The following is a 24705-nucleotide window of genomic DNA, read 5'->3' as shown; positions in this document are numbered from 1 at the left end:
GATTTACTTGTATCGCATAATGCGCTCTTTTATTTATTATTTAAAAAGTATGTAATCTCCTTACCCGAAAGTCTATATCCAATGGTGTAAATAGCTTTAAATAGGATTGGTGCAGTGTTATCTTAGTTTTTTTTAACGAGGCGAAAAAATAAATTTGTCTTTAGAGTATAGTCCAGGAAAACACATTATATTCATCAATTTTCGTGTTGACTTCGTTCAGAATTGAACTCGAGAACTTTCACATTGTAGTCAAATGTGCTAATCACCACAATGTTAATGTTTTCAAACACTTCCACTTGAATTGTTTTTTTTTCATGAAAAATAGGACATTTTGTTTTGTTACCGTAACGATAATTTTTTTATAAGCAATGTTTTGTTTTGTTAAATAATTTAGATAAGATAAAATGAAATTAACGCAATTTTTCATAGTTTATAAATAAAAAAAAGTCAACGCGCATTTAGTGCGTCACACAGTTTTTATTAGTTGTTTATTAATGAGTGATATTACAATATAAAATAAGTGTTGATCTGTTATTTGAATAGTAATTTTGTCTATACTTATTATTTGACTCTCAGTTGAGCGAGAGTCATGGAAGTGTTAGGAGAGTCTCTGAGATCGTTGAGGACGGGAGCGAATCACCTCCTTGTTGAAAAGGAGCCGTGGCAAATTGTTTCCGCTACTGCCACTACCGTTCTGATAGCTGTTTCGATCTACAAATTTATTTTCAATGGAGAAGGTGAGTTAAAAATATAATATATTTGAATTGCGTATATCGTTTAATATATCGCTGCATTTTAGGTAATTGTAAATAAACATAAGAGAGAAAAATCACAATTCCCCCATTAACAATATACGTAGTTAATGGGGGAAATGCAATTTGTATTGCTGTATCCAGGAATCTAACTCGAAATTTCACGCATGTTGACTGACCATGTACCTAATGGTTCCATCACACACTGAAAAGTGGAATTATATTACAATACAAAGTCCGCTTTTTTTAATTCTTGGATTTACATACGGTACATTGCCTGATCATTTTATTGTATTTACGAGTACTTACTTGTATTGATTTGATAGCAAAATATTTAATTTAAAATCCTATTTTATGATTATTAGAATCGCTTTAAATACTGGCATGTATAATGAACATATGTATAAATGATGATTTTACAAAGAATTTTTCTTTTTAGAGTTTTTAGATAATGGAATTTCAGAATTTTTCTTAGATGATGATATAGTGTCTTCTGGATTATTACACCGTGTGTCACTTCATCATTCACCACCGGTAACGAATGTCTAGAATTATGAACGATTCGGACTACGACAGAAATAATGTTTATAATATGTTTACTAACAGAATTTCAGGTAACTAACCAGAAATTCAACCAAACAAAATTAAACTAACCAAACTCGCACCTTTTCGCTTTGGGCTCTTCATTCCTAACCTTTATTATTCGTCACCCGAATTCGAGATTCACCATATTCATGGACGCTGCAATGTGATTCAAAACGTCTGCAAGAAGTGCTAACGACACAATAGCGCTATAAGCTAACCATAAACCATAACCAACATCCTCAAAATGGCTTAGTTTATAATCGGATATGAACGGTAAATACAAAATGCTACACAACACACAAATCTTCTCTACAAAATGTAACATTCGATGTGAAAGATAATATAAAATATTATATCTTTATTCACAATCAGATTAAAGAAATTATTCTTCAAATTGGTGCGTAGATATCACAAGCAGATTGAAAAAAACATTGTTCAAATTGATGCGGATGATCCCTGCTGTACGGAGGAAGATAGATAGTAAGTTGGAGCCAATTCGAGTTGGGTTCATCGAGGACGTGGAGGAGAGATTGCGCGGGATGCACTGTGTACCCAGCATGCCACTGCAGGGGATGGCGGAACAACAGCTCATGGAGGAAGTCAAGAAACATCTAACTCTCGGTAAATATTTACGCTTTTCAACGGCTATATTTTATGTTTAATGGTGTATGTGTAAGTGTCCTGGGAAACTGTATGTGAACCAATGGCCGTTGTTTATTCATTCTTATTGATTATTATTATATTTTTTAAAAATCTGGTTGCCTATCCAATTACTAAAGTTTTTATCCATTTGAAATATCTTTTTCTATTTATCCATTTGAAATATCTTGAACGGTCCCTCGTTTATATTTACGTAATTAAAAAAAATTCAACGTATTGATTATCTAGTAGTCAACTACTGATCGAAATTTAAAAAAACGTAAAGGTTTCGGTAAATATTTCGGTTTTCTATAAAACTTTGTGTCGAGTGTTTTCTTAATAAATCGAATTTTTTAATCAAAATAGTTGAGAGATTAACAGCCTTGAGTGCAAGAGAAAAATCACAATAAACGTCTAAGATTAGAAAAAGTTGAAAATGACTGTAGATAATGTCACTAAAAGTAGCGAATGTTTTTGCATCTACATTTCCTCTCCAGAATCACATGAAATTATAGTAGGTAACTTTGGACATAAAGAGAAAAACCACCCACATGTAGGGATTGGCTATAACACTTTGTAAGTTGGAACCTCAGTAGGAGTAGGGACATAAATAATATTCACAACATTTTGAGTGGGTCCAAATACTTGCTGACAAATTTAGGTTTCTCCACTTAGAAGTTATTTTTACGTGTTTGACATCTCAATATAGACGAAGAAGAATATAGAAGTCTGGGTATAAAACATACACGTATAGTAATAAGCGAAGTTACACAAGCCGTACCTAGGTAAGTGGTATTTATATTCACTTGGATGATGGGGAATTCCAACAAAGGTTGCTAAAAGTATCACGATACAAGTACTTATCTTATATTATTTTTTTACATCCTAAAAAGGTACTATTTTTGACAGTTTCTGATGATGCACGATCACGCAAATTTATCGAAAATCTGGAAATACCTGACATTAAATACCTTTCCAGTTTCGCGTAGAATAAATAAAATGATTGGTATGACGCATTGTGATATTTTGGTCGATTCGACTTCACCGATAACATTAATAACATTGTTCTACCGCCACCGGTCAGGGGTGTTCGACTTGTCGGGCGGTCGCGTGTCGGGAGCCGTGTACTGCATGGAGCCGGACTTGGTGCGCATCACGAGCGCCGTGCATGGCCTAGCCGCCTACACCAACCCGCTGCACTCCGATCTGTTCCCCGGCATCAACAAGATGGAGGCTGAGGTCGTCAGCATGGCTGCCAACCTGTTCAACGGGGGAAGAGAGGCTTGCGGGACCGTACTTATCTTCTTTTAGATCATTTATCACAACATATAATAAACATCGTGTAAGACACATTTCTTGTAGCACGAATTCTAAACCGACTAGAAGCAGAAGCTTATTTGACCTTTTTCAAATTAAAGCAATTTGGTACATCTCATCTTCGTAACCATTACCCGAATCAGATACTAACCCAATTTAAAACCTTTCATGTCGACATTGGCCTGCAGATTGCTTTTTAGCTTGGTATCTACGAGCGTGTTATATAAGTACATTTCTGAAGTGGAAAACATTTCTCGGTGTGACTGTATTTAATAAAAATAATGAATCCCTAAAGCCGCTTGTGCACTACTCGGAATTTTACCGTCCGGCAGTCCGGTTTTGAGAAATGAATGCGACTACGACAGTTTGGCGTGATTGAATTTACGCGCAACGTGTTCACGCACCGATCAAGAGCACCGATCCGAAGAAAGATGTACAAAAGCACAAGCCAATCCAAGCCAACTAACTTTCATATGCTAACTGACGTGCCGGACGGTAAAATTCCGTGTAATTCCGTGTAGTGCACAAACGCCCAAAGGGTTAAGGACCGGTTCGGCGAACTCTAATTTTTTTAGGCACCGGTTCTAGGGAATCGGAATTCTACCACTGAATGTAGGATATAAGCATTGGTAAAGGGCGGATTATTTTTTCACATAAACAAAAAAATACAAAATCACAACTACATTATATTTTTTTTGTTGACATTTTAAATTATAATTAAAAGTAGGAAGTCTAGGTGAGAGATTCTGGTAGGGATTCATCGTACTCCCGTAACGTTTAGTGTCGCTCTTGCAGATGACCACGGGAGGCACGGAGTCCATCTTGATGGCGTGCAAGGCGTACCGCGACCGCGCTGTGGACCGCGGCGTCCGCCGCCCGGAGATGGTGCTGCCTGTCACGGCGCATCCCGCCTTCGACAAGGCCGCCAAGTACTTCTGCATGCGAGTGCGCACCGTCCCCGTGGACCCCGTCACCTACACTGTGGACCTCAGAGCCATGCGCAGGGCCATCAACTCTTCCACTTGCATGGTAAACAAACGACACCATTTGTCCTTTATATTATTGTCGAGTACGAATTGAATGATCCATTTGGTTTCACACTTAACTCGATTAAACGATTTTTAGTTGGTGGGCTCGGTACCGAACTTCCCTTACGGCACGATGGATGACATTCCGTCGATAGCCAGTTTGGGAGAGCGGTACGAGGTGCCGGTGCACGTGGACGCGTGCCTCGGAGGCTTCCTGATTGCCTTCATGAAGGCCGCGGGGTACGAGCTGCCCGCCTTCGACTTTCGTCTGAAGGGAGTTACCAGTATATCCGCGGACACACACAAGGTCTCATCTCTTACTGAATATGTTTAATTGAGATCAGTTAGATCAGTAAATCTAATTTTTTATTTCCACGTTTATCCAAAAGTTCTTATTGTAAAGTCGTCATAAACATTAAATTAAATATACTTTTTTTTTAAACCCTTATCCGCACCCCAATGGTGCATAGGGCACTGAGTCATATAAACGCAGAGTTATCTTGATCGTTTACACATGAAGGAAAGGTGATCAGCCCTCCGCTTCAGCTACCAATCCAGGGTAATATTGAATAAATATTACAGTGAAGAAATCACTTATATTTATTTGACCCCCCCTGGGAATCGAACCCGGGACCTCCAGAACAGTAGCCGAGCGTGCTGACCATTACACTACGGAGGCGGACAAAAATATCCTTTTACTCGGTGTATTTTATTTACCCGCATTTTTATTAAAATATTTTTAATGTTTTCCATTTGCATCAGTGTGAAAAGAATTTCCTTTAATATGCCTGACATTTAACGTACCTATAGATTTGTACTAATTGAAGTAATTTGTACTTGATTTCAAACACATCGTTTAAATTATACTATCTCGCGAATGTATTATTTAATTTTTGCCTACATGATTTGATATGAAATGTGAATACGTCCGCAGTATGGCTTCGCCCCCAAAGGCTCATCTGTAATTCTGTATCGAGAAGCGAGTTACCGCCACTACCAGTACACTGTGACTACCAACTGGCCGGGTGGTGTGTACGGCTCCCCCACTGTCAATGGTAACTTATTCTCAATTTGTAATACAATTTGCATTTGCCTATAAAGCATCCAACAAGATTTTAAGATGCTTAATACAATTTAATCGATAGTTTTTTAATCGTTATTATAAAATGTGCCCAAAATTCATAAAAAAATGATGATCAAAATATTGACATCTTTTGGGTTGGAACTCAGGCCAGTCATTATATGCAGATTCCTTCTTCTATAATTATATATTTTTTTGTTTTGAAAATAGATCAACCAACAATTTATTTGGAACATAACGAAATTCATTCAACGTCCTGTCACTCCTTATACAGCTGTTATTTTTCATATCTTGGCTGTCAATATTCGTTGCGATAGTATGATGACATAAGTATGTATATTTTCATCGTTAGCCGTCAAAAATCGAAAAGTACATAAATTATCACGATAGTATCAAAGCTATAAGGATTGAAATGTACCTTTTTACAACATAACACGCCGTAACTGAGGTCTATTAAATAAGGGCTATCTTAAACGTTTTCTTGAATGAACCAATAGTAAAGCAAATACATCATAAATAATTTATTTAATGTTGCCCAAGAAAGTGCAGATATAAATTATCAATGCACTATTCTTTAAATAATAACAATGACGGTAGCGTTTGCTTTTGGATTTTTGACATTTGTTTTGAGCGCCGGTAATCTACAAAAAATTATTAACTAGATCAGGGTAGATCAATACGGATAATCATAATATCTTTTGACTTTATTGAATTTTCTAACAAGGTCAGATTTGAACAGGATTTGTGAATAAGGGTAAAAATAAGTTATCAACAATGAATAATTTCTAGATTAAATGCTTCTTTCAGGATCCAGGGCTGGTGGAGTGATAGCGGCTTGTTGGGCGACCATTCGGCACTTTGGCTTCAATCGTTACGTAGAAATGACCAAGGCCATAATACAGACCACAAGATACATAGAAAATAGGTAATACCGTTTTCTTATAAGCACATCACTTCAAAAAATTTCTAAATTGTATGTATTGCTTTATATAATGAATGAGAGTAAATATTTTGTTTTATTTAGCCTGCGAAACATCCCTGGTATATTCTTGTTCGGTACTCCAACGACTTCCGTGATCGCTGTCGGTTCTCGAGAATTCAATATACTTCTTCTGTGCGAAGAACTACATAAACTTGGCTGGAACCTCAACATTCTTCAATTTCCATCTGGGTAACTATCTTGGTATTTACTGAAATTTGATTTACAGCCATCGAATCACGTTAACAGATGCAATATGTAATAAGATTTATTGTGTACTTCCAGGTTCCATCTTTGCGTAACTCTTCTTCACACCAAGGACGGAGTTGCCGATGCCTTCATACAAGATGTGAAGCGGGAGACGGCACTTATCACGAAGAATCCCAGCAAACCAGTGGAAGGAAAGGTCAGTGGAACGTGTCACATAGACTTATCGATGTAACACGAGAAGACGGGAATTTTCTATCTGAAGTTATTTCTATTTATTCATAATTTAGTAACTCTTGCCAGATATACGTTTCTTTGTAAATCGGTGCCATCCATTTTTATTTAATTGAATCGATGTCAGAATAATGTTGTTCTTTTATTATAAATGGTTTTCTGGACACACTTCCGCCTCCGTAGTGTAATGGTCAGCACGCTGGGCTACCGTACTGGAGGTCCCGGGTTCGATTCCCGGTGGGGGGTCAAATAAATATAAGTGATTTTTTTTCACCATAATATTTATTCAATATTACCCTGGACTGGTACCTGAAGCGGAGGGCTGAACACCTTTCCTTCATGGGTTAACAACGATCAAGATAACACTGCGTTAAATGATGCAGTGCCCTATGCACCATTGGGTGCGGATAAAGGTTAGAAGGACACACTTTGTTGAATAAACGAGTGAAGTGAAGGAGTAATCTTCATCTTTACGTTAGGTTACGAGGAAATATTTCAGAAAGGTTATCTCGGTTGTTAGCACATTTACAAAATAGAGTTGTCATTAATTAGAATAGTTGTGATGGAAATTTGTATTTGTTTCAATACAGCCGTAGGTAACTACCTAAATAAATATTTAGGGAGATCGGTATTGGCAGCGGTTATGTTCCTAGAAATGGGTGGGATAAGAAACCATTCATTTTTACTTTACTTTCAACAGACAAGTGGCTCATGTATAAATACGGAATACATGTATTTTGGAAATGTATAGCATTGTAAAGGATATTAATATAAATTCGCAAATATGGAGGGTAGGGAAATATATGTATTTTTTTGGTTAAACTATAAAGTTATTACTTTTTCAGATGGCACTGTATGGAGTGGCTCAAGCAGTTCCAGACCGTTCCCTCGTTGGTGACATTACCAAATACTTCATCGACTCCATATACCATATTCCCAAGAATACAACAGTTACCATTATTAAACCAGTGGGAGAAGACAAAACTAAGTCAGTAGTAGAAGATAAGGCGAATGCATAATTGCGTATACCTACTTGGACAGTGGTGGTTTTATCGATTTAAATAAGCAATTAAAAAATATTACCAAGAAGTGAATTAAACATGGTAATATTCTTGTATGGGACGAGTTATCTGTATTAAAAATATGTGGTATGACCTTTCTTGTTCTTTTAAATTCAAATTTGCATGATGCAATCAAGTGGACTCAAGTACCCCGTGGTTTTCGAGTAAAATGGTAATGAATTCTACTTGTGCTTAGTAACGGATGTACATAATATTGTGTGCATTGGTCATAGGACCAATGAGGTAAGTAACTTGAAGGATATACAATTTCACAATTCGCCGCTGTATTTTCCTTTTTCATATCCTTTTTTTTAATTTTTAATACAGTTATTGTTTAATACTTGACGTGACATAAAGGCAATAATTTTGCTGATTGGAGATATTTTCCATACAATGATAAGAAATAATTATAAAATGAATCACTAGTCCTTATAAAAAAGTGAAAACATCTGTTTGTTTAAAATCTTAAATCTCCCATAGTTATTCACTAAATTTGACATAACGTTGCATTTAAACACGGGCGTGTTTTTATATACTTATAGGCGTTTGTGCACTACACGGAATTCTATTGTCCGGCATATCAGTTAGCGTACAAAAAGGATGATTGGCTTGGATTCGCTTTTGATTTTGTCCATCTTTCTTCGGATCGGTGCTCTTGATCGGTGCGTGATCACGTTGCGCGTAAATTCGCGACTTGGCAAGTATCGTAAAATAAAACGTGTTAGAAATGTACGCTTTCTATGTTCTGTTTAAGTTATTTTTGTTGGATCATTTGTTTTTTTCTTCTTCGTATCTTATCTTGTAAAAAGGTATCAACAGCGGATAAATTGAAGTGAGTAAAGCTTATTTTCATGCACGCATGAATGATTCGGTAATGTGACGTGTGTATGTAGTGTTTCAATTAATGTTGCTATTTATGGTGTAACCTTCTGTAGGAGGGAGGTGCGGCGGATGTTTGGCCACTTCACCTCGCACTTCCTGACACGATCGACAACTTGATTAGCTCCCTCTCCCCTCCGCCGACCGCATCCGCCCTTCCGCCCTTCCGCCCTTCCGCCCTTCGCCCTGCACCCCCACACCGCTACACCGCTACGCCGCAATCTGTGCCCACTCTCCCGACCGGTATATGTATACTTACTGCTCGCCATACATCAGTGGCGATCCGCGACTTCAGACAATTTATAGATTTAGGTAACACAGGCGCCGTATTGTAATGTTACTGCCCCATACACTTACGTTTGTGCGCGTATGATTCCGGGTGTAATTACAGACACATAGTTAGAATGGAAGCAAAGTTGATAAGAATTCATATGTCAATGTATTATTTTTTGACTTACCATATATTTTAAATTATTTGTAATGGATTAAATTTATTAAAAAAAAATGTTTCTTACCCGTATATCGGTAATTTCCCTAATCTTGAACTCCTTCCCTTACGTCATCTATATTCTATTTAATATGTTTCTCCGTAATCTGGTGGTGTCAGTAACGACAAAACCAGATGACTGGTAAAATAAAATAAAAGCTGAACAAATTATAAAGTTGCTGTTTTGTCATTAAAAAAATGCAGTTCCACCAATAAATGTTGGCACAAAATTTAAATTTAATATTACACTCCCATATCCATGAATCTGGAACACAGGACTGCCCTGGCACTATCGACATAAAACCGAAATCATTCGGCTCGGTTCCCTATGCACCATCTGGATGGGGATGGCGGTTAAATATAAATAATGAAAACAACATTGACTTTTTTTAGTTGTTAAAAACAAAGTTATTTAATAAGCTTTAAAGTGCGATTCATAAAATTGGTGTTTGAAATAATTATGTTTTTCATTTTTTTGAAGTAAAACTTCTTAAATGACGATTTGATAAGCAATAAAATAGTGTCGCGCGTGCGCGCGTTGTGGATGTTCACGTCAGACACTATATATTAACAGCTGAGGAACCACGCGTTGCGTAAGTAATATTGATAATTGTGTTTTAACAAACCCAACGAATCAACAACAAAATCCGAAACTTCAATAGAAGTTTTTTTTCTCCCTATTCCGAAAATGTCGAATCACATATTTCTTATACCTCATATTTTATTTATCACAACCATTAATATTGGTATTATCAATTGAAGTACCAATGAATGAAAATATGAGATAAACAGTATATTTTATGCGAACTTTGTTTCGTTTTTTTAAAGCTCACTTTCGATCTCTCACACTAAAACTTTCTTATACTATATTTTTTTAAAGAATTTTTATCTTCTTTCTTTAAAAGATATTATGTTGAAATTAATATATCTAAAAAGTAAACTTATAAGTAGCTTTATATCCATAGTTCGCCACTGCTGCGCATAATACGAGTATATAGATAACAGAGTCACTGAACAGCGAATGAAAACAGTCCCGGTGAATAGAGAAAAGAAACAAATTAAATTCCTAAACCGTATTCTATAGGGTGAGCCACAGTTGAGACGATCAAAAGGTAGCGCCATTTTCGAAGTTCTTCACATTGTTCAATCTGGTTTGACTTTTTGTAAAGTAAAATGAAAGTGATGCCAAAAGCAAACAGAAATTGTAATATTTTACCATTTTGGATCAACTGTTTTGTGGACGAGTCATTTCGAAATTCGGAGATATCATACAAAGAAAACTTTGCGACACAGATCGCCTAAATTGACATTAATTCGTTGTGACTCTATCTGAAAACCTAGTTGTACGTATTGTATATCAATTGTCCATAGTCTCTTGCTAATCTAAACGTAACATTTCTGATACTTTACCTGAAACAATAACAATGAAAGTCATAGACACTGCCCAAAAACGTACTGAAACTTGCATCAATGCTGGATGTGACAATTTGCGGCTTATATTATTTCAAACTGGTTTATTCAACTATCCGGTCATTCGCTACTTGATGGCTCACCCTGTATTTACCACACTGGAATAAGAAACCGCAGAAAGCTGTCGACTGCTCACCGAATTTAAACTTTGTCTAGCAGCTTTGCGTTTCTTTGATGATGAACTCTACTTATAAACTATGTAACAATACGATACAAATATTATTTAAGCTCTTCTCCATTCGCAAAATTAATACTCAGAAAAAAACTAAAAATTAGTGTTACGTAAAATAATTCTAAATAATCGCAAATTTTTATAAAACAAAAGAGAATATGTGTGGAAAAAGCTAAAAAATGTGAAAACTTGGTTTTTCAAACAAAAATCGGTTAAGTTGTCTTGATGATAGCATAAATCGCCTCCCAAACTGGTTTTACAAGCAACCGAAAGCAAAATGCAGTTGTACTCATTTTTCTTATGAACATTTTGTACAATATTTTGTCCCATTTTTAGGAACGCCAGTCACGTATCCTCAAAATCGGGTGTAATCGGATTCTGAAAATCTCTCTCATCCGAATTGATCGAACGACAAAAATCGATTCTGCGATTTTTTCCGCATCGATTTGTCTAACATACAAGCGACTTTGAACTTAAAATCTTATTTAATAATATTTCCAAAGTTTGATTACATTGGTAGTTAAGTAAAGGCAATACGTAGGTAGGTAAACGAAAAATATGAAATAGATTTCAAAAGAACAAATTAACCTTAGTATTTAAATTGTACCTAGATTTCTTACATATAAGCGTTGTCAAAGAAATTCTCCATTTAAACCTCTCACTAATTGATTTTTAATGAAAAAGTTTTAGCCATGATAAATAGGAGTAATGGAGGTTACTCTTCGTCTTTCTGCCGCCATATGATAAATATGAACGAAGGAACATATTTACATTTCATTTTATACAATATTCAGAAACCGTAACTCGATCTTCTCGTGCAAACGTTGAAAGACATTATTATTTTATTAAAAGAAGTAACGGTTTGAAATGTCGAGATTACTGCGGCAGTCCCTACTAAGAATATCGTTCCCAAAGTGTCGTAGTGTTTCCCGCTGTTTTATTGTTACGGGTTTTAATAATCTAGCTCTGGTGGACTCACTCATTCGCGTCTACGAAGACGTCTCTATACATTTGTTTGTAAAGGCTCGAGTTTACGGACAGTAATATTGTCCTCACGGAGCAGAACTGTTGCGTTATATTTATGTATTGTATGTAAATAAGACAATGGACTTTTGTTTCCCGCTGTGTCTCTGGGCTTGATGTTAGAAGTTAAGACGTACTACTATGTCAAAAGTAAAACGATTATTACACAATTCTTACTATTTTGTACATTACATCAAATGTTGCACGATTGGACATCCAAATAGCCAGTTGTTTTTAAAATCAAAATACTACAAAAATGTTTTGAATATTGAAAGCATTAACTTTGTGGATCATATTGATATATTATTTCGAGAAATAAAAATACTTTGTGTTCTGATCCACTCACATTTTTATTTAACCAACTAGTTTCGGCAACAACCTGTTGCCCTCTTCAGGGTTACATTTATTACTAAATATATATAAAAAGAAACAGTGTACAACTTGTACACTGTTTCTTTTTATATATATATTTAGTAATAAATGTAACCCTGAAGAGGGCAACAGGTTGTTGCCGAAACTAGTTGGTTAAATAAAAATGTGAGTGGATCAGAACACAAAGTATTTTTATTTCTCGAAATAATGTACTACAGAAATCACTAAGAACGTTTATAAATTTATTGATTCATTACCAATTTTCGTAAGAAATACTTTAATGCTTTCAAAAGTGTATTATGGAAAGAAATACGTTAAAAAATAATAAAAAAAAGCTCGTGCAACATAAGTGAAACTTCTTAAAAATGAAAAATAAAAAAAAATAATGCGTCTCAAAAAAATACGACAGTTCAAAATTTACATAAAAAATATTTGGTTAATTCAATATTTACACTATCATTGATAAGTGGCAATAATGATATTGATAGTTCATGATGTGATATATTCGAAATAACGAGAAAAAATCGCGTCTATTGTAGTTCTGGAATGTGGTTCATTGGGTTTGTTAAAATACAATGAAAAATATTAGTTAAACAAAGTCGGATAAATGGCCAATCAGTCAGATAAACGTTGACAGTGTAAAATGATTTTTCTGTTGACTCCTCCGGAAATTGAACCCGGGATCTCGATCGCGCTTGTTAAATCGCGTATCGGGATTTAAGTGTTTTCGTGTTGATGTAAATATTTTTGTCTAAAATACAAATGGTGGATAGAGAAACGATCGATGCGATCTATTTTTGTATGAAATTAATACGGAGTAGAAGAAATAAACGAGACATCCGGGAAAACGATAATTAAAGGAACGATATATAAAGGCTTCACTGTACATACATACTTAGATATATATGACAATAGGTTTCAGGCAGCTATTTTGTTGTTACAATAAAACAACTTCAAAATCAATATTTAAGAACGTCACATCGATATACAGTAAAACTATTACCCGTTAGCCGACAGGAAACCGGAAGTCAATATTTGAAATTATAAATAATTAATTCGGCTATCTTGATTTTTGGTAGAATGACAAACGATTTTATATATTTTTTAGTAAAAAAAGTAACCTGAGCGGAATTAGGCATAGAGTGAAGTTAGCGGCAGTAGGTGGTTTACTCAGTTATATATATACGAGTATTGCAGTAAGTTGTCTTCCCAAAGTGAAGAAGAGAGACAACGGGAGATGCGAGCATTGTTCGACACGTGGCGACAGTTTGCTCGGGACACGTCCGTGCACGGGTTGAAGTACGCCACGGGTCGCAGAAGGATAGACAGGTAAACTAGATTCCTCACTCATCTGCTCCCGAGTCATACTCATTCTAACGGCGGATCAACAAATACACGACACGACCATGTACCGATGCCCCCACATAATGTGTATATCGTGTAAAGTACCGAGTGAATCCACGGCTGACGAGGACCTAACCAAATTATTTCGATAATGATGACTGTCTTCATATTTCTTTATAGATCGTCCCAAATATATTATATTACGGTGTTAAAAAAACGAGTTTACATGCGCTTCGTAGTATAAAATAATTAAGATCGTTTTATTTAGGAGACTGAATCCGAGCTTCTAAATAATTACTAATTTATTTAATCGGAATACTAATTAGTGTTCATAAAAAGTAACAATGATTACAGTCGATTCGCTGCAAGGCTCAAACCTTTACCTCGGGCAGGATACTGAACTATTATTACATGTAATAAGTACTAGCTGCCTCCCCCGCACCTTAGTGCGTGTCTGGGGGTGGGAATGAAAGGCTCACGTGGCCACCTGTAGGTACTCGTAACGCGAGTTAGTATAAAGCTACGTATCTACGTGTACGACTACTCAAGCACATGCAACGTGAATAATAATACGTAATAAAGAATTATAAGCAGCCCTCAATTAGGGGTTTACCGCGAAAAGAGTCATGCAAATATTGCAAAATCACAAAGCCCTGTACAACGTAATTTTGAGTTATATTGCTGTAAGTTATGGCAGATTGGAGATTTTGTCATAGGAACTCAAGTTAGATTTTGTTAGTTTAGTTAGTATATATCGAGTGTGACTCAATTTTATTCTCGATTCTTTCTCTCGGTAAATTGGGTATTTCACTATTTCATTTACTCATTATACTTATGGTACGGAATAAATAAGCATCGGATAATTCGTAAAACCGAACAACTATACGTTAAAACAATTCGCGAGAAAGCCGTTTCCAGCAGAACAACACACAAATCACCAATAACACACTGTACGAAAACAAATAAATATAGAACCACAAGGTCAGAAACACATCAAACAAAACCAAATGTATACAACGTTTGGTCAAAGTAGAATATAATACGCAATAAAGTACAACTGTTTTCATTATCCATAGAGTCAATTAATAACCAAATTATAAGGAGCTATTAATAATCGAATAATGAGGTGGGTAGATTGGAAATAGATCGCATTCTTTGGCCATGCCATAAATTATGATAGACAAATGAGATATCGTGTAATCATGTAAATTTATGAAAACGATGATTTATATCTTCGTTTTCAGCCTAAAATTCCTTTCTTATGAAAGGAATGTAAGTCTGAACAATTAATAATTGAAAAGATTGGCAAGAGTTCTTTAAGGTGGTATGGACATGTGAAGCGAATGGAGAATGACTAAGAAAATATAGGTGGCGAATGTGAGCGGGAAAACAGAACGAGGACGGGCGAAAAAGACTTGGCACGATCAGATCAATCAGAACCTAAAATCTGGTGGTGTCAAAAGTCTGCGTAATCAGAGGGCATGTATGACTAGATGTATGGATGTGAAGGAGGCGAGGAGTGTATGCCAGGACAGAAGAGTGTGGCGTTCCATCCTCTCTGCCTACTTATGGGATACTTTCAGAAGGTCTTGCAAAATAATAAAATATTTGTTTAGAACCAGATCTCATAATTGTGGCAGGTAAATATGAATATGGTGATATAAAAATATCGACGTTACCTATTATTTTCCTATACCCTATCTATATCTATGTAACTGATTTCATGTAAATTTGTCATTTAAAGGTACCCATTGAGCTCGAGCAATGTCGCCTTTCTGAAATGGCAGTCGAGGGAGGAGGAGGGTGTGCGGAGAGGGGTGGGGAAGAATTTCCCTTTCACGCGATAAGAATGCCTATTGAAGGGAGGATTCATAAAAAAGTTATGATTTTGCTCCCGCAATTCAAACGAAGAATTTTTAGCATAAACCCGGTAGAGAAATTTAATGTGAACCTGTTTAAAGAAATACTTCCAGGTTGACTGCTGCTTTTATAATCAGCACTTTTGTAATGTTGTATAAACATATATGTACTTTGGTGTATATACCCACCAGGTTGTTTTATAACCTTGTAAGGTATTTTGTTTAATGCTTTTATCTTTGTTTAATCATACATCTACAAACCAAAAGAGGGATTATTTTTATGTTTTTAAATACATATATATACACACACACACACACCCACACACATACACACATACACACATATATATGTATATATATATATATATATATATATATACATATATATATATATATATATATATATATATATATATATATATATATATATATATATATATATATATATAAAGGAAAATATTACCACGTTATATATATATATATATATATATATATATATATATATATATATATATATAACGTGGTAATATTTTCCTTTTGAAAATTAAGTGTAAATAATATGTAAAGTGGGTGTATAATAATAATATAAACAATGTGTTGCTTTGTAATTAAAGTTTATTCTTAATTTATCTTTATAATAATTTTTATATCTATCTATCTATCTATCTATCTGATTCTGACAGTTAATAATATTATCGGAAGTCTTTTGTTTTATTCTGAGCTGGAACTGTTTTGTGTAGGTACTATTTGTAAGTACTTAATAAAATGTATAGGTAGGTACCTAGTTGTTTTATTACATCTCCCCCCTTGGGGATGAAAATTCATAGTAAAATTTTCACTCGTCCTCCGGATCATCTTCTTGTAGTGAATGGACTGGTATGAGTTTAGTGATATGATAAAGTTTTTTTTTTTTTTTCCTCTTTTTTCCTTCTTTTTTTTCTTTCTTTTTTTTCTTTCTTGTTTTTTTTTCTTTGTTTTTTTTTTCTTTTTTCCGTTCTTTTTTTTCTTTCTTTTTTTTGTATTTTTTTTTCTTCTTGACCCTTTTAAAGTAGACACAGTTTTTCTCAATCCATTTGTTTTTTTCTTTTGAATTCCTTCATTTTTATTCAGATCTCTTAAAGTATCTTCTAATATAACCAAATGTACAACTTTTAATTGTTCATCTGCATTTTTATTCGATTCTAAAACTGGATTCCTGCTTAGACAATCTACTTCTAAATTCTTCTTTCCTGGAGTATATTTTATTTTATCTTTCGTAGAAGTTTTTTCTACTTTATTTTTATTTTCATTTTTCAAGCACTGTTTCTGTGTTATTTGTATGTCTTTATTTTTATTCTGATCTTTTAAATTATCTTCTAATTTAACCAAATTTACAACTTTTAATTGTTCATCTGCATTTTCATTCGATTTTAATTCTGGATTCCTGCTTAGACAATCTACTTCTAAATTCTTCTTTCCTGGAGTATATTTTATTTTATCTTTCGTAGAAGTTTTTTCTACTTTATTTTTATTTTCATTTTTCAAGCACTGTTTCTGTGTTATTTGTATGTCTTTATTTTTATTCTGATCTTTTAAAATATCTTCTAATTTAACCAAATTTACAACTTTTAATTGTTCATTTGCATTTTCCTTCGATTCTAATACTGGATTCCTGCTCATACAATCTGCTTCGAAATTCTTCTTTTCTGGAGTATATTTTATTTTATATTTTGTAGAAATTTTTTCCACATTATTTTTATTATTAATCTTATCATCCTCCTTTGTTTTGAACCAGCACGTTGCTTCAGGGTGATATCGAGTTCCCTTATTTAAATTTTCACAAATCTCACATGGACTTTTATCTTTAATTTTATCACTAGTTTTTCTATTTCCACGTCTTCTTTGTTTATCTTCTAATCGTTTTCTTTGATCATCTTCTAATTTTTCTCTCTCACTCCGAACATATTGTAGTAATTGTTTTAATACATCTAATGTTTCATAATCCATTTCCAATTAACAAAATTGTCGTTTTATAACGTGGTAATATTTTCCTTTTGAAAATTAAGTGTAAATAATATGTAAAGTGGGTGTATAATAATAATATAAACAATGTGTTGCTTTGTAATTAAAGTTTATTCTTAATTTATCTTTATAATAATTTTTATATCTATCTATCTATCTATCTATCTGATTCTGACAGTTAATAATATTATCGGAAGTCTTTTGTTTTATTCTGAGCTGGAACTGTTTTGTGTAGGTACTATTTGTAAGTACTTAATAAAATGTATAGGTAGGTACCTAGTTATTTTATTACATATATATATATATATGTATATATATATATATATATATATATATATATATATATATATATATATATATATATATATATATATATATATGTATGTATACATATATGTATATATATATATATATATATATATATATATATATATATATATATATATATATATATATATATATATATATATATATATATATATATATATATATATATAGCTATAGAATAGCTGGTTGTAAGTGTTTGATGAAAAAATGTAACCTATTAGATACAAATAATTACTTACAATCTGATTATAATCGGAGAGATCAGGAATCTTCTTTTGATCTTTATATTTAAATATACCATGTTAAGCGCCGTTAGGTAATTTCACATAATAATGGCTCTATATACATTGTTCAATAAGTATTAATATAATAGTCTACAAAGTAAACACCAACCCGAAAAATAACCCCAAGCATCGACGGGTGAAATATTCTTTAAGCACTACTTATTGGTCCGGGAATGCATTAATATATTATGTAGATGTTTTTTTAAGTAGCATTCTTGGTATGGATGGAAAAAATCTGGTATCGGTTCTAAAGTGCTTATTTAGTGTTAATTTGAGGAAGGATATTCCAGAATATCCAGGCATCCTCGATGTGGAGATGATAATACGTAGAGATAAGTCGGTGAAGTCTCGTATCGCTTATTCCAGATGGATGTGGACGGTGCTGCCGCTGGGTTGCGCCGTGGCCGCGGGGCTTCTGGTAGCGGCGCTTAGCTGGCGCTACCTTTCCAACCAGACGCGCACCGCCTACGCCACGCAGTTCCAGCCCGTGGGCTCCCTGCACTTTACCGCCGTGTCCGTCTGCGCTCCCAGGAAGATTACCAAATACGGCATACAGAACCTCTTACGATTCATGTAAAATATCTGAATACGCTATTAATTATATCTTCATTATTTCTTCCCTTGACAAGTTCGTGGTCAGTGACCTGTTTATATCTGTTATAATCCTGCACCACATTCAGGGTTTCTTGGAATCGCTCCAGTTATAAGAATTCAGCCATGTGATCTTCTTTCTACCGTACTGTTTCTGATCGTACTGTTTACTCTTTGTGTAATCTCCGTATCGCATCTTACAACATAACCATATACGTATTTTCTTAAGTTTAATTCACATATGATCGAATTATTGGTACCCAAATGACACCAAAGAATTTGAACACAAAAGTTCTTTTTCCAATGGGTCAATTTCATATTAGTTAATTTTTACTTTGTCGTCCTGTAAAATATAATGTTTCTAATCTGAGAATTTCGACGTTTGGCATGTTTATTGATGAAATTATGATATTTTAGAGGATTTCAAGTCCACTTGATTTAAGTTGACAGGATGTGACGATATTAATATTACGCTTCTGCGCTTTTATTCTTCATTTGAAGTGTCAGATAAATGAGCACATACTGCATCAAGTATATACCATATGAAAGATAAACGGGATGGTTATATGAAGTCTACCTAGGCTCGTTTGAAATTGGCCTGACTTCGGTCGCGGTGATATTCCGGCTGAAGAGTGACCGAGATTAGTACAGATCTTTATATAGCCGCTTTTGTGGAGACGAAGAGGTAGAGGTAGGTATGCCGGAACACGGAGAAGAATGTACGCATGTTATAGTCCTTCGCTGCCGCCGAACGTGTCGGAGGAGGACGTGCGCTCGGCCGCGCCGCAGCTGGTGGGGTTCGTGCTGCCCGTGCGCGTGCAGCCCGCGAGCCTGCAGCTGCTGGACCTCGTGCTGCAGCACGCCGACCTGACGCCCGACCGCGCCATGGCGCTCGTGTCGCCGCCGTGCCGCGAGCTGCTCGCGCGCTGCCGCTGGAAGGGCCGCGACCTGCCCTGCGAGACGCTCTTCTTCCGCTCCAAGACGCGCTCGGGCTATTGCTGTTCCTTCAACTACTACAACATGGATACTGACGTGTGAGATAGCCTTCCTTACTTTGCGCCTAGTAATGTTAGTATATAAGTTATATATACTAACGAAGAGTGGTTATATAATATAACCACTCTTCGTCAGGACAGTCACTACACCAGAATGCGATCAATACTATACGTCGCTACCGTAGCACTAGTCACACGCTTACAACTACGCAAAATATTAATCATACGCGTTTTTGTTTGACCCGAGAACCAACATGCACCAACAACAGATGGTTAAATACCGACAATAAACGGTTAGAACTAAATTATATGGAAATCTTGTAGGTTTGGAATGCGCAAAAAATAGTATTCCTTTGATTAATCACCAAATTAAATCTCCTTATACGTGTATGTATGTAGTCTAGTATTTGATTCGACAACATTGATTGAGCAAGATTGTCACTACTAACGAAAAATGTATGTTGGCCGAATTAGACCAAGTATCCGTGCATGAAATGTCCAGGGGCAGATAGCATGATGAAGGCTATTTAAGGGTTTAAAAATTAAAATAAAATTAAAACAAATCCATAAAAAAATCAAAACAATAATATTAATTCTAAACATCAAATGTATAACTCCGTTAAATCTTTTTCTTCGGCGCGGCGGGGTGACTTGTAGTTATTACTCAATTAATAATTGGTTTAAAAAAAATATTCTTTATAACTGTAATAAGATAAGTATTTCGTTCGTTATGTGTTAGCATAATAATTTGCTTTAAGCTTACTAAATCGCCAACCAATACGCCGACGCGTTCGTGCGCTTGAATGTCCACAATATTTTAAATATATAAAAATATTGAAAACGATATGAATATTGTATTGGTATTTCACTAAATCATAAAATAACCCAAACGTATTTTGTTCAGAAAATATATTGATCCTATTTCGAACCCCCTTATTAGGTTAACATATGAAGTTCGTGTAAAAAGTAAGTTGAAAAGGAAACTCGGCACAAGTAATATTAATCCTAATACGAAATATAAATATTTTCAGAAAAGATTTTCAATGGATCTCTAATGAATTCATCGGGCCCGAAATGGGGTTGTCTTTCATCATTGACACATATATAGAAGAATACGGAAAGCAAGTGTATCACGATATGGATTCATTTAAGGTATTATACGATAGTACAATGTATTGTATTTTTATGATGACTTGTGTATCAATTATTAATGTTATTACATTTTCTAAGTTTGTCATTACAAAATACATAAAATACACAGTATATTATTAACAGCCGTATTGTTAGTCAACCGAGTGTTCGATACATTCGGAATTTTGTTTATGCAGTTGCTGTATGTCGTTAATACTACGTTTCGGATAATATTTTTGGGATCGATTCCATTAGACACAAATTAAAATTGTTCAGAAAACATATTGCTCCGCAACTGAGCGAGTTTATTAATTTTCAAGGTCATTAATAATAAAGCGAAACCACATTTTTTACGAAAGGTAGATTTGGGAATTACATGGACTTCTTTTTTTCATTGTATATTAATAATTGTAAATGGTTGCAGATTTTAGTTCACGGTAGTGACTCGTACGCCAGTCGGTTCAGTGACGAGGTGGTGCTATCTCTACGCAGCGAAGTGATGCTGGGAGTAGAGCCAATGCAGGTGTCTACCGGGGCGCAGGCCGCCGCTCTGAGCGCCGCCGCCCGCCGCTGCGTCATGCGCGATGAGTTCCCTCTGAGGTCCTCCCGACCGACTCGCTTTAATAACATCTCAGAGTACCTAGCGTATATCGAGGCGTCGACTGTTCTCTCCCTCGGGAGATGACGCCCGCCACCAGCCGCCAGCCGCCAGACGGATCGTATGATTAATAGCTACGGGCGTTCAATCTTCATCCGCTTCGTGAATATTCTGCTCCAGATTCGATATTTGCTTTAATGGAATTATGTAGACATGTGATTGATGTCGCAACTTATATTAAGATACGCATACCTGAAGAAAAGTATTTGTACGAGGAGACAGAAGATGCTCGCTGTTCTCGGTGAAGGGTGGTTCTCATGCATTGTAGGGTGCCAACCAGGCAAAATTTCAGGAATTTAAGTTTTTCTTAACTACACATAAATATTGTAGTTTGCAGAGATTTTTTAAAACAAATATTGCTCTATTATATACAATAGGGGAGTCTAACAATAATAAATAAATATATATATATATATATATATATATATATATATATATATATATATATATATATATATATTCATATTTTCATTTGAAAGTTACTCTTACAGATACTTTCCCGAGTACAGCCAGGACAACTGCTTGCTGGAGTGTGAAGTGGCCGCGAGCGTCCGGCGATGCGGCTGCCAGCCCTTCATGTACCCGCGCCGCGCCGGCGACTCCTCCTGTCTGCCCTCGGCCATCCCTTGTCTCATGGAGCACTTTCGTTAGTTTCGGACTAGCTTCCACTTTACTACTTCAGTTTAGTTTCAGCTGCGATATGACTGCCATTCCGCTTATTGCAGGATCCCTACAGAAGATAGGATGGGAAAAGGAATGTTCCTGCCCGGAACAGTGCGATCAGAACATCACGAATCTGGATGTGCATTCTACTAAGCTTACCGGATACAAATTCAATATGGATCCCTTCTAGTGTGTAAACCGTATAGTTTTTATTTTATTTTATTATAAACACATTATAACATTTATGAAAATTCGTGTAAAGTTATTTAGAGTTTCATCGTAGTGTGAATTGACCGAGATATTTTATTGTTAGTTCAGAATGCTTCAAAAACAGCTCAGATTATCACTGCACGTTAATAGTAATAACTTTGGAACTAATTATGGAAAAGGAAAAATATGCATCCGCTAGATAATTGTATTAAAATAAATAAAATACACTTAATGTGGCCGGGGAGGGGATTATGAACCCTATCTAAAATGATGTGAAAATTATCGTAAACATGTATTTAATTCTATTCGCGGATAAACCAATATTCGTTTCATTTTGTATTAATTGAATTAAAAGCGACTGACAACCAGGTCCAAAATGCCTACAGTGTTTTGTTGTGAAAAACCTAAGTTCAGGGGTAAGGTTATCTTATTTTATTGATTTTCTACTTATCTAGGAGGTGCATTGATAAATTCTTCTAACCCTTATCTGCACCCGATGGTCCATAGGGCACTGCATCAGCAGCGATCAAGGTAACACTGCGTATCAACGCAGTGTTATCTTGATTGTTACTTGCGTGAACGCAAGGTGATCACTCCTGCGCTTCAGGAACCAGTCTACGGTAATATTGAATAAATATTAAACCATCACAACCACAGAGACGGGAAAATAGATAAAAGAAATATGATAATACGTGTATAAAAATTAAATATTTTTTCTAAATCAATTCATTTAGATGACATAAAGGGTATCTAAATGCAATATTGTAACCTCTGCGGAATGATTTTTATAAAATTACACAGTAAAATTCACTGTCGTGAATTAATAAAGTTCTATCGAAAGACCTTATTCACGCATTTTATACAAAAAATATTTATATGTAAAAAAAAATTATATTGTAAACATCAATAACTGAAAATAATAATTACGGTAGCAAGTAGTGTTCCCACGTTAATGAAATTTGGATTAAATTTTAAGAACGCTTTTATCATGTATCGTTCGTTAGTAAGGAATTTATGGTAAAACAAAATTTGTTTTAACATATTTAAAATGTATCAATATACTGTTTTATGTTCTTAATATTAATTATATTTTGTTTTTGTAATTGCAGCAATCAGATAAACGAGAACCAAACAATTCTACACGTTTTCAATGATAAGCAAACGGGTCCAATTATCAGTCGAATGATTATGGTGTATTGGGTGGATCTACTGTGTAAGTTTTGCATTTGTAACTAACTGCTTTTGCAGACTCACTTTCTTCATTTATTTCATGTTTGTAAGAAAAGTCCAAGGAATTTTTGTGTAAAAAATTAAACTGTGGTTTTATTCATGATATTTTGGTTTTAAAACAACATGAATGAATACTATTTTATTTTAAATTCTAAAAACTGTCTTGTAATCTCAACAAAGATGAAGAAGAATCTGGAAGTCTAGGTATTAACAGGGCTTTTACTGATTTCGTGCTTGTATATATATATATATATATATATATATATATATATATATATATATATATATATATATATATATATATATATATATATATATATATATATATATATATATAAATATACATATATATATATATTTATATATTTATTTATATATATATATGTATATATATATATATATATATATATATATATATATATATATATATATATATATATATATATATATATATATATATATATATACATACATATATATATATATATATATATATATATATATATATATATATATATATATATATATATATATATATATATATATATATTTAGTTTCTCATGAACTCGCATAATTTGTCAATCAAAGCATTCATGATAAAATAATAAAGTGATACCAACATCTTTTCAGCTTCATTTGGCGGAATGTTCAATCTATTTTTGGGATGCAGTTTTATATCTCTTCTTGAAGTTTTTTACTTTATCTTTATTCAGCTACCGCGAAATTACCGAAAAAGTATTAAAACCAAACGTATTATAATTCAGCCTGAGAAGACAATAATGAAAAGGTATTAAAGGAAGAATTGCATTTTGTAATAAAGGTAAGTTTAAATAAGCAATGTTGAATTCCGTTATAAAATTATAGCCATTATCTATAACCATTATATAACCATTATAAAACTGTTCTCATTTTAACATAAAAATCAGCAAATGAGAGATTATTATAAGCTAGTCTTAATGACACGAGATTATAGGAATTAATAAAACGCATACAGAAATCAAAATGCCTTTTATTTCGAGTCACATACTGAAAAATAATTTATTTTACCTCTTTTCTAACATGTTATTAAGAATCAACAGAATATTATTCATGAATATATGTATATATATATATATATATAAATATA

At 34.3% G+C, this 24705-nt stretch overlaps 2 protein-coding genes across 2 annotated transcripts; both read left to right on the top strand.

The window, feature by feature from the left end:
- The first annotated feature begins 574 nt into the window (after window positions 1-574).
- Window positions 575-9417, top strand: LOC148308322 (sphingosine-1-phosphate lyase-like). Its single transcript, XM_088261915.1, has 10 exons — window positions 575-737; window positions 1743-1958; window positions 3061-3269; window positions 4089-4322; window positions 4419-4628; window positions 5256-5376; window positions 6210-6327; window positions 6427-6573; window positions 6667-6787; window positions 7668-9417. Exons 1-10 carry the CDS (start codon window positions 590-592, stop codon window positions 7839-7841), a joined length of 1698 nt encoding a protein of 565 aa, XP_088118041.1. The 5' UTR covers window positions 575-589; the 3' UTR covers window positions 7842-9417.
- A 4080-nt stretch (window positions 9418-13497) lies between these two features.
- On the top strand, window positions 13498-24582 carry LOC148308321 (sodium channel protein Nach-like). The gene is made up of 9 exons (XM_088261934.1): window positions 13498-13615; window positions 18468-18674; window positions 19427-19726; window positions 20719-20839; window positions 21243-21418; window positions 21968-22122; window positions 22202-22328; window positions 23459-23562; window positions 24210-24582. Exons 1-9 carry the CDS (start codon window positions 13524-13526, stop codon window positions 24371-24373), a joined length of 1446 nt encoding a protein of 481 aa, XP_088118060.1. The 5' UTR covers window positions 13498-13523; the 3' UTR covers window positions 24374-24582.
- The last annotated feature ends 123 nt before the right edge of the window (window positions 24583-24705 follow it).

The sequence above is a fragment of the Brachycentrus maculatus genome, unplaced genomic scaffold (assembly GCF_059751285.1).
Source record: "Brachycentrus maculatus isolate JH-2025_06_01 unplaced genomic scaffold, ASM5975128v1 h1tg000169l, whole genome shotgun sequence".
Lineage (NCBI taxonomy): Eukaryota > Metazoa > Arthropoda > Insecta > Trichoptera > Brachycentridae > Brachycentrus > Brachycentrus maculatus.
Note: the sequence above shows the minus strand (reverse complement) of the source record. Positions and strands in the feature narration are given on the sequence as shown.

Bases quoted from the DNA above. Each gene is read 5' to 3' on its own strand.
- LOC148308322 (XM_088261915.1), top strand. From the start codon at position 590: ATGGAAGTGTTAGGAGAGTCTCTGAGATCGTTGAGGACGGGAGCGAAT. The intron at 1,959-3,060 runs GTAAATATTTAC...GCCACCGGTCAG, and splicing joins CAAGAAACATCTAACTCTCG to GGGTGTTCGACTTGTCGGGC. The intron at 4,629-5,255 runs GTCTCATCTCTT...ATACGTCCGCAG, and splicing joins TATCCGCGGACACACACAAG to TATGGCTTCGCCCCCAAAGG.
- LOC148308321 (XM_088261934.1), top strand. From the start codon at position 13,524: ATGCGAGCATTGTTCGACACGTGGCGACAGTTTGCTCGGGACACGTCC. The intron at 20,840-21,242 runs GTATTATACGAT...AAATGGTTGCAG, and splicing joins ACGATATGGATTCATTTAAG to ATTTTAGTTCACGGTAGTGA. The intron at 22,329-23,458 runs GTGTGTAAACCG...TTGTAATTGCAG, and splicing joins TTCAATATGGATCCCTTCTA to CAATCAGATAAACGAGAACC.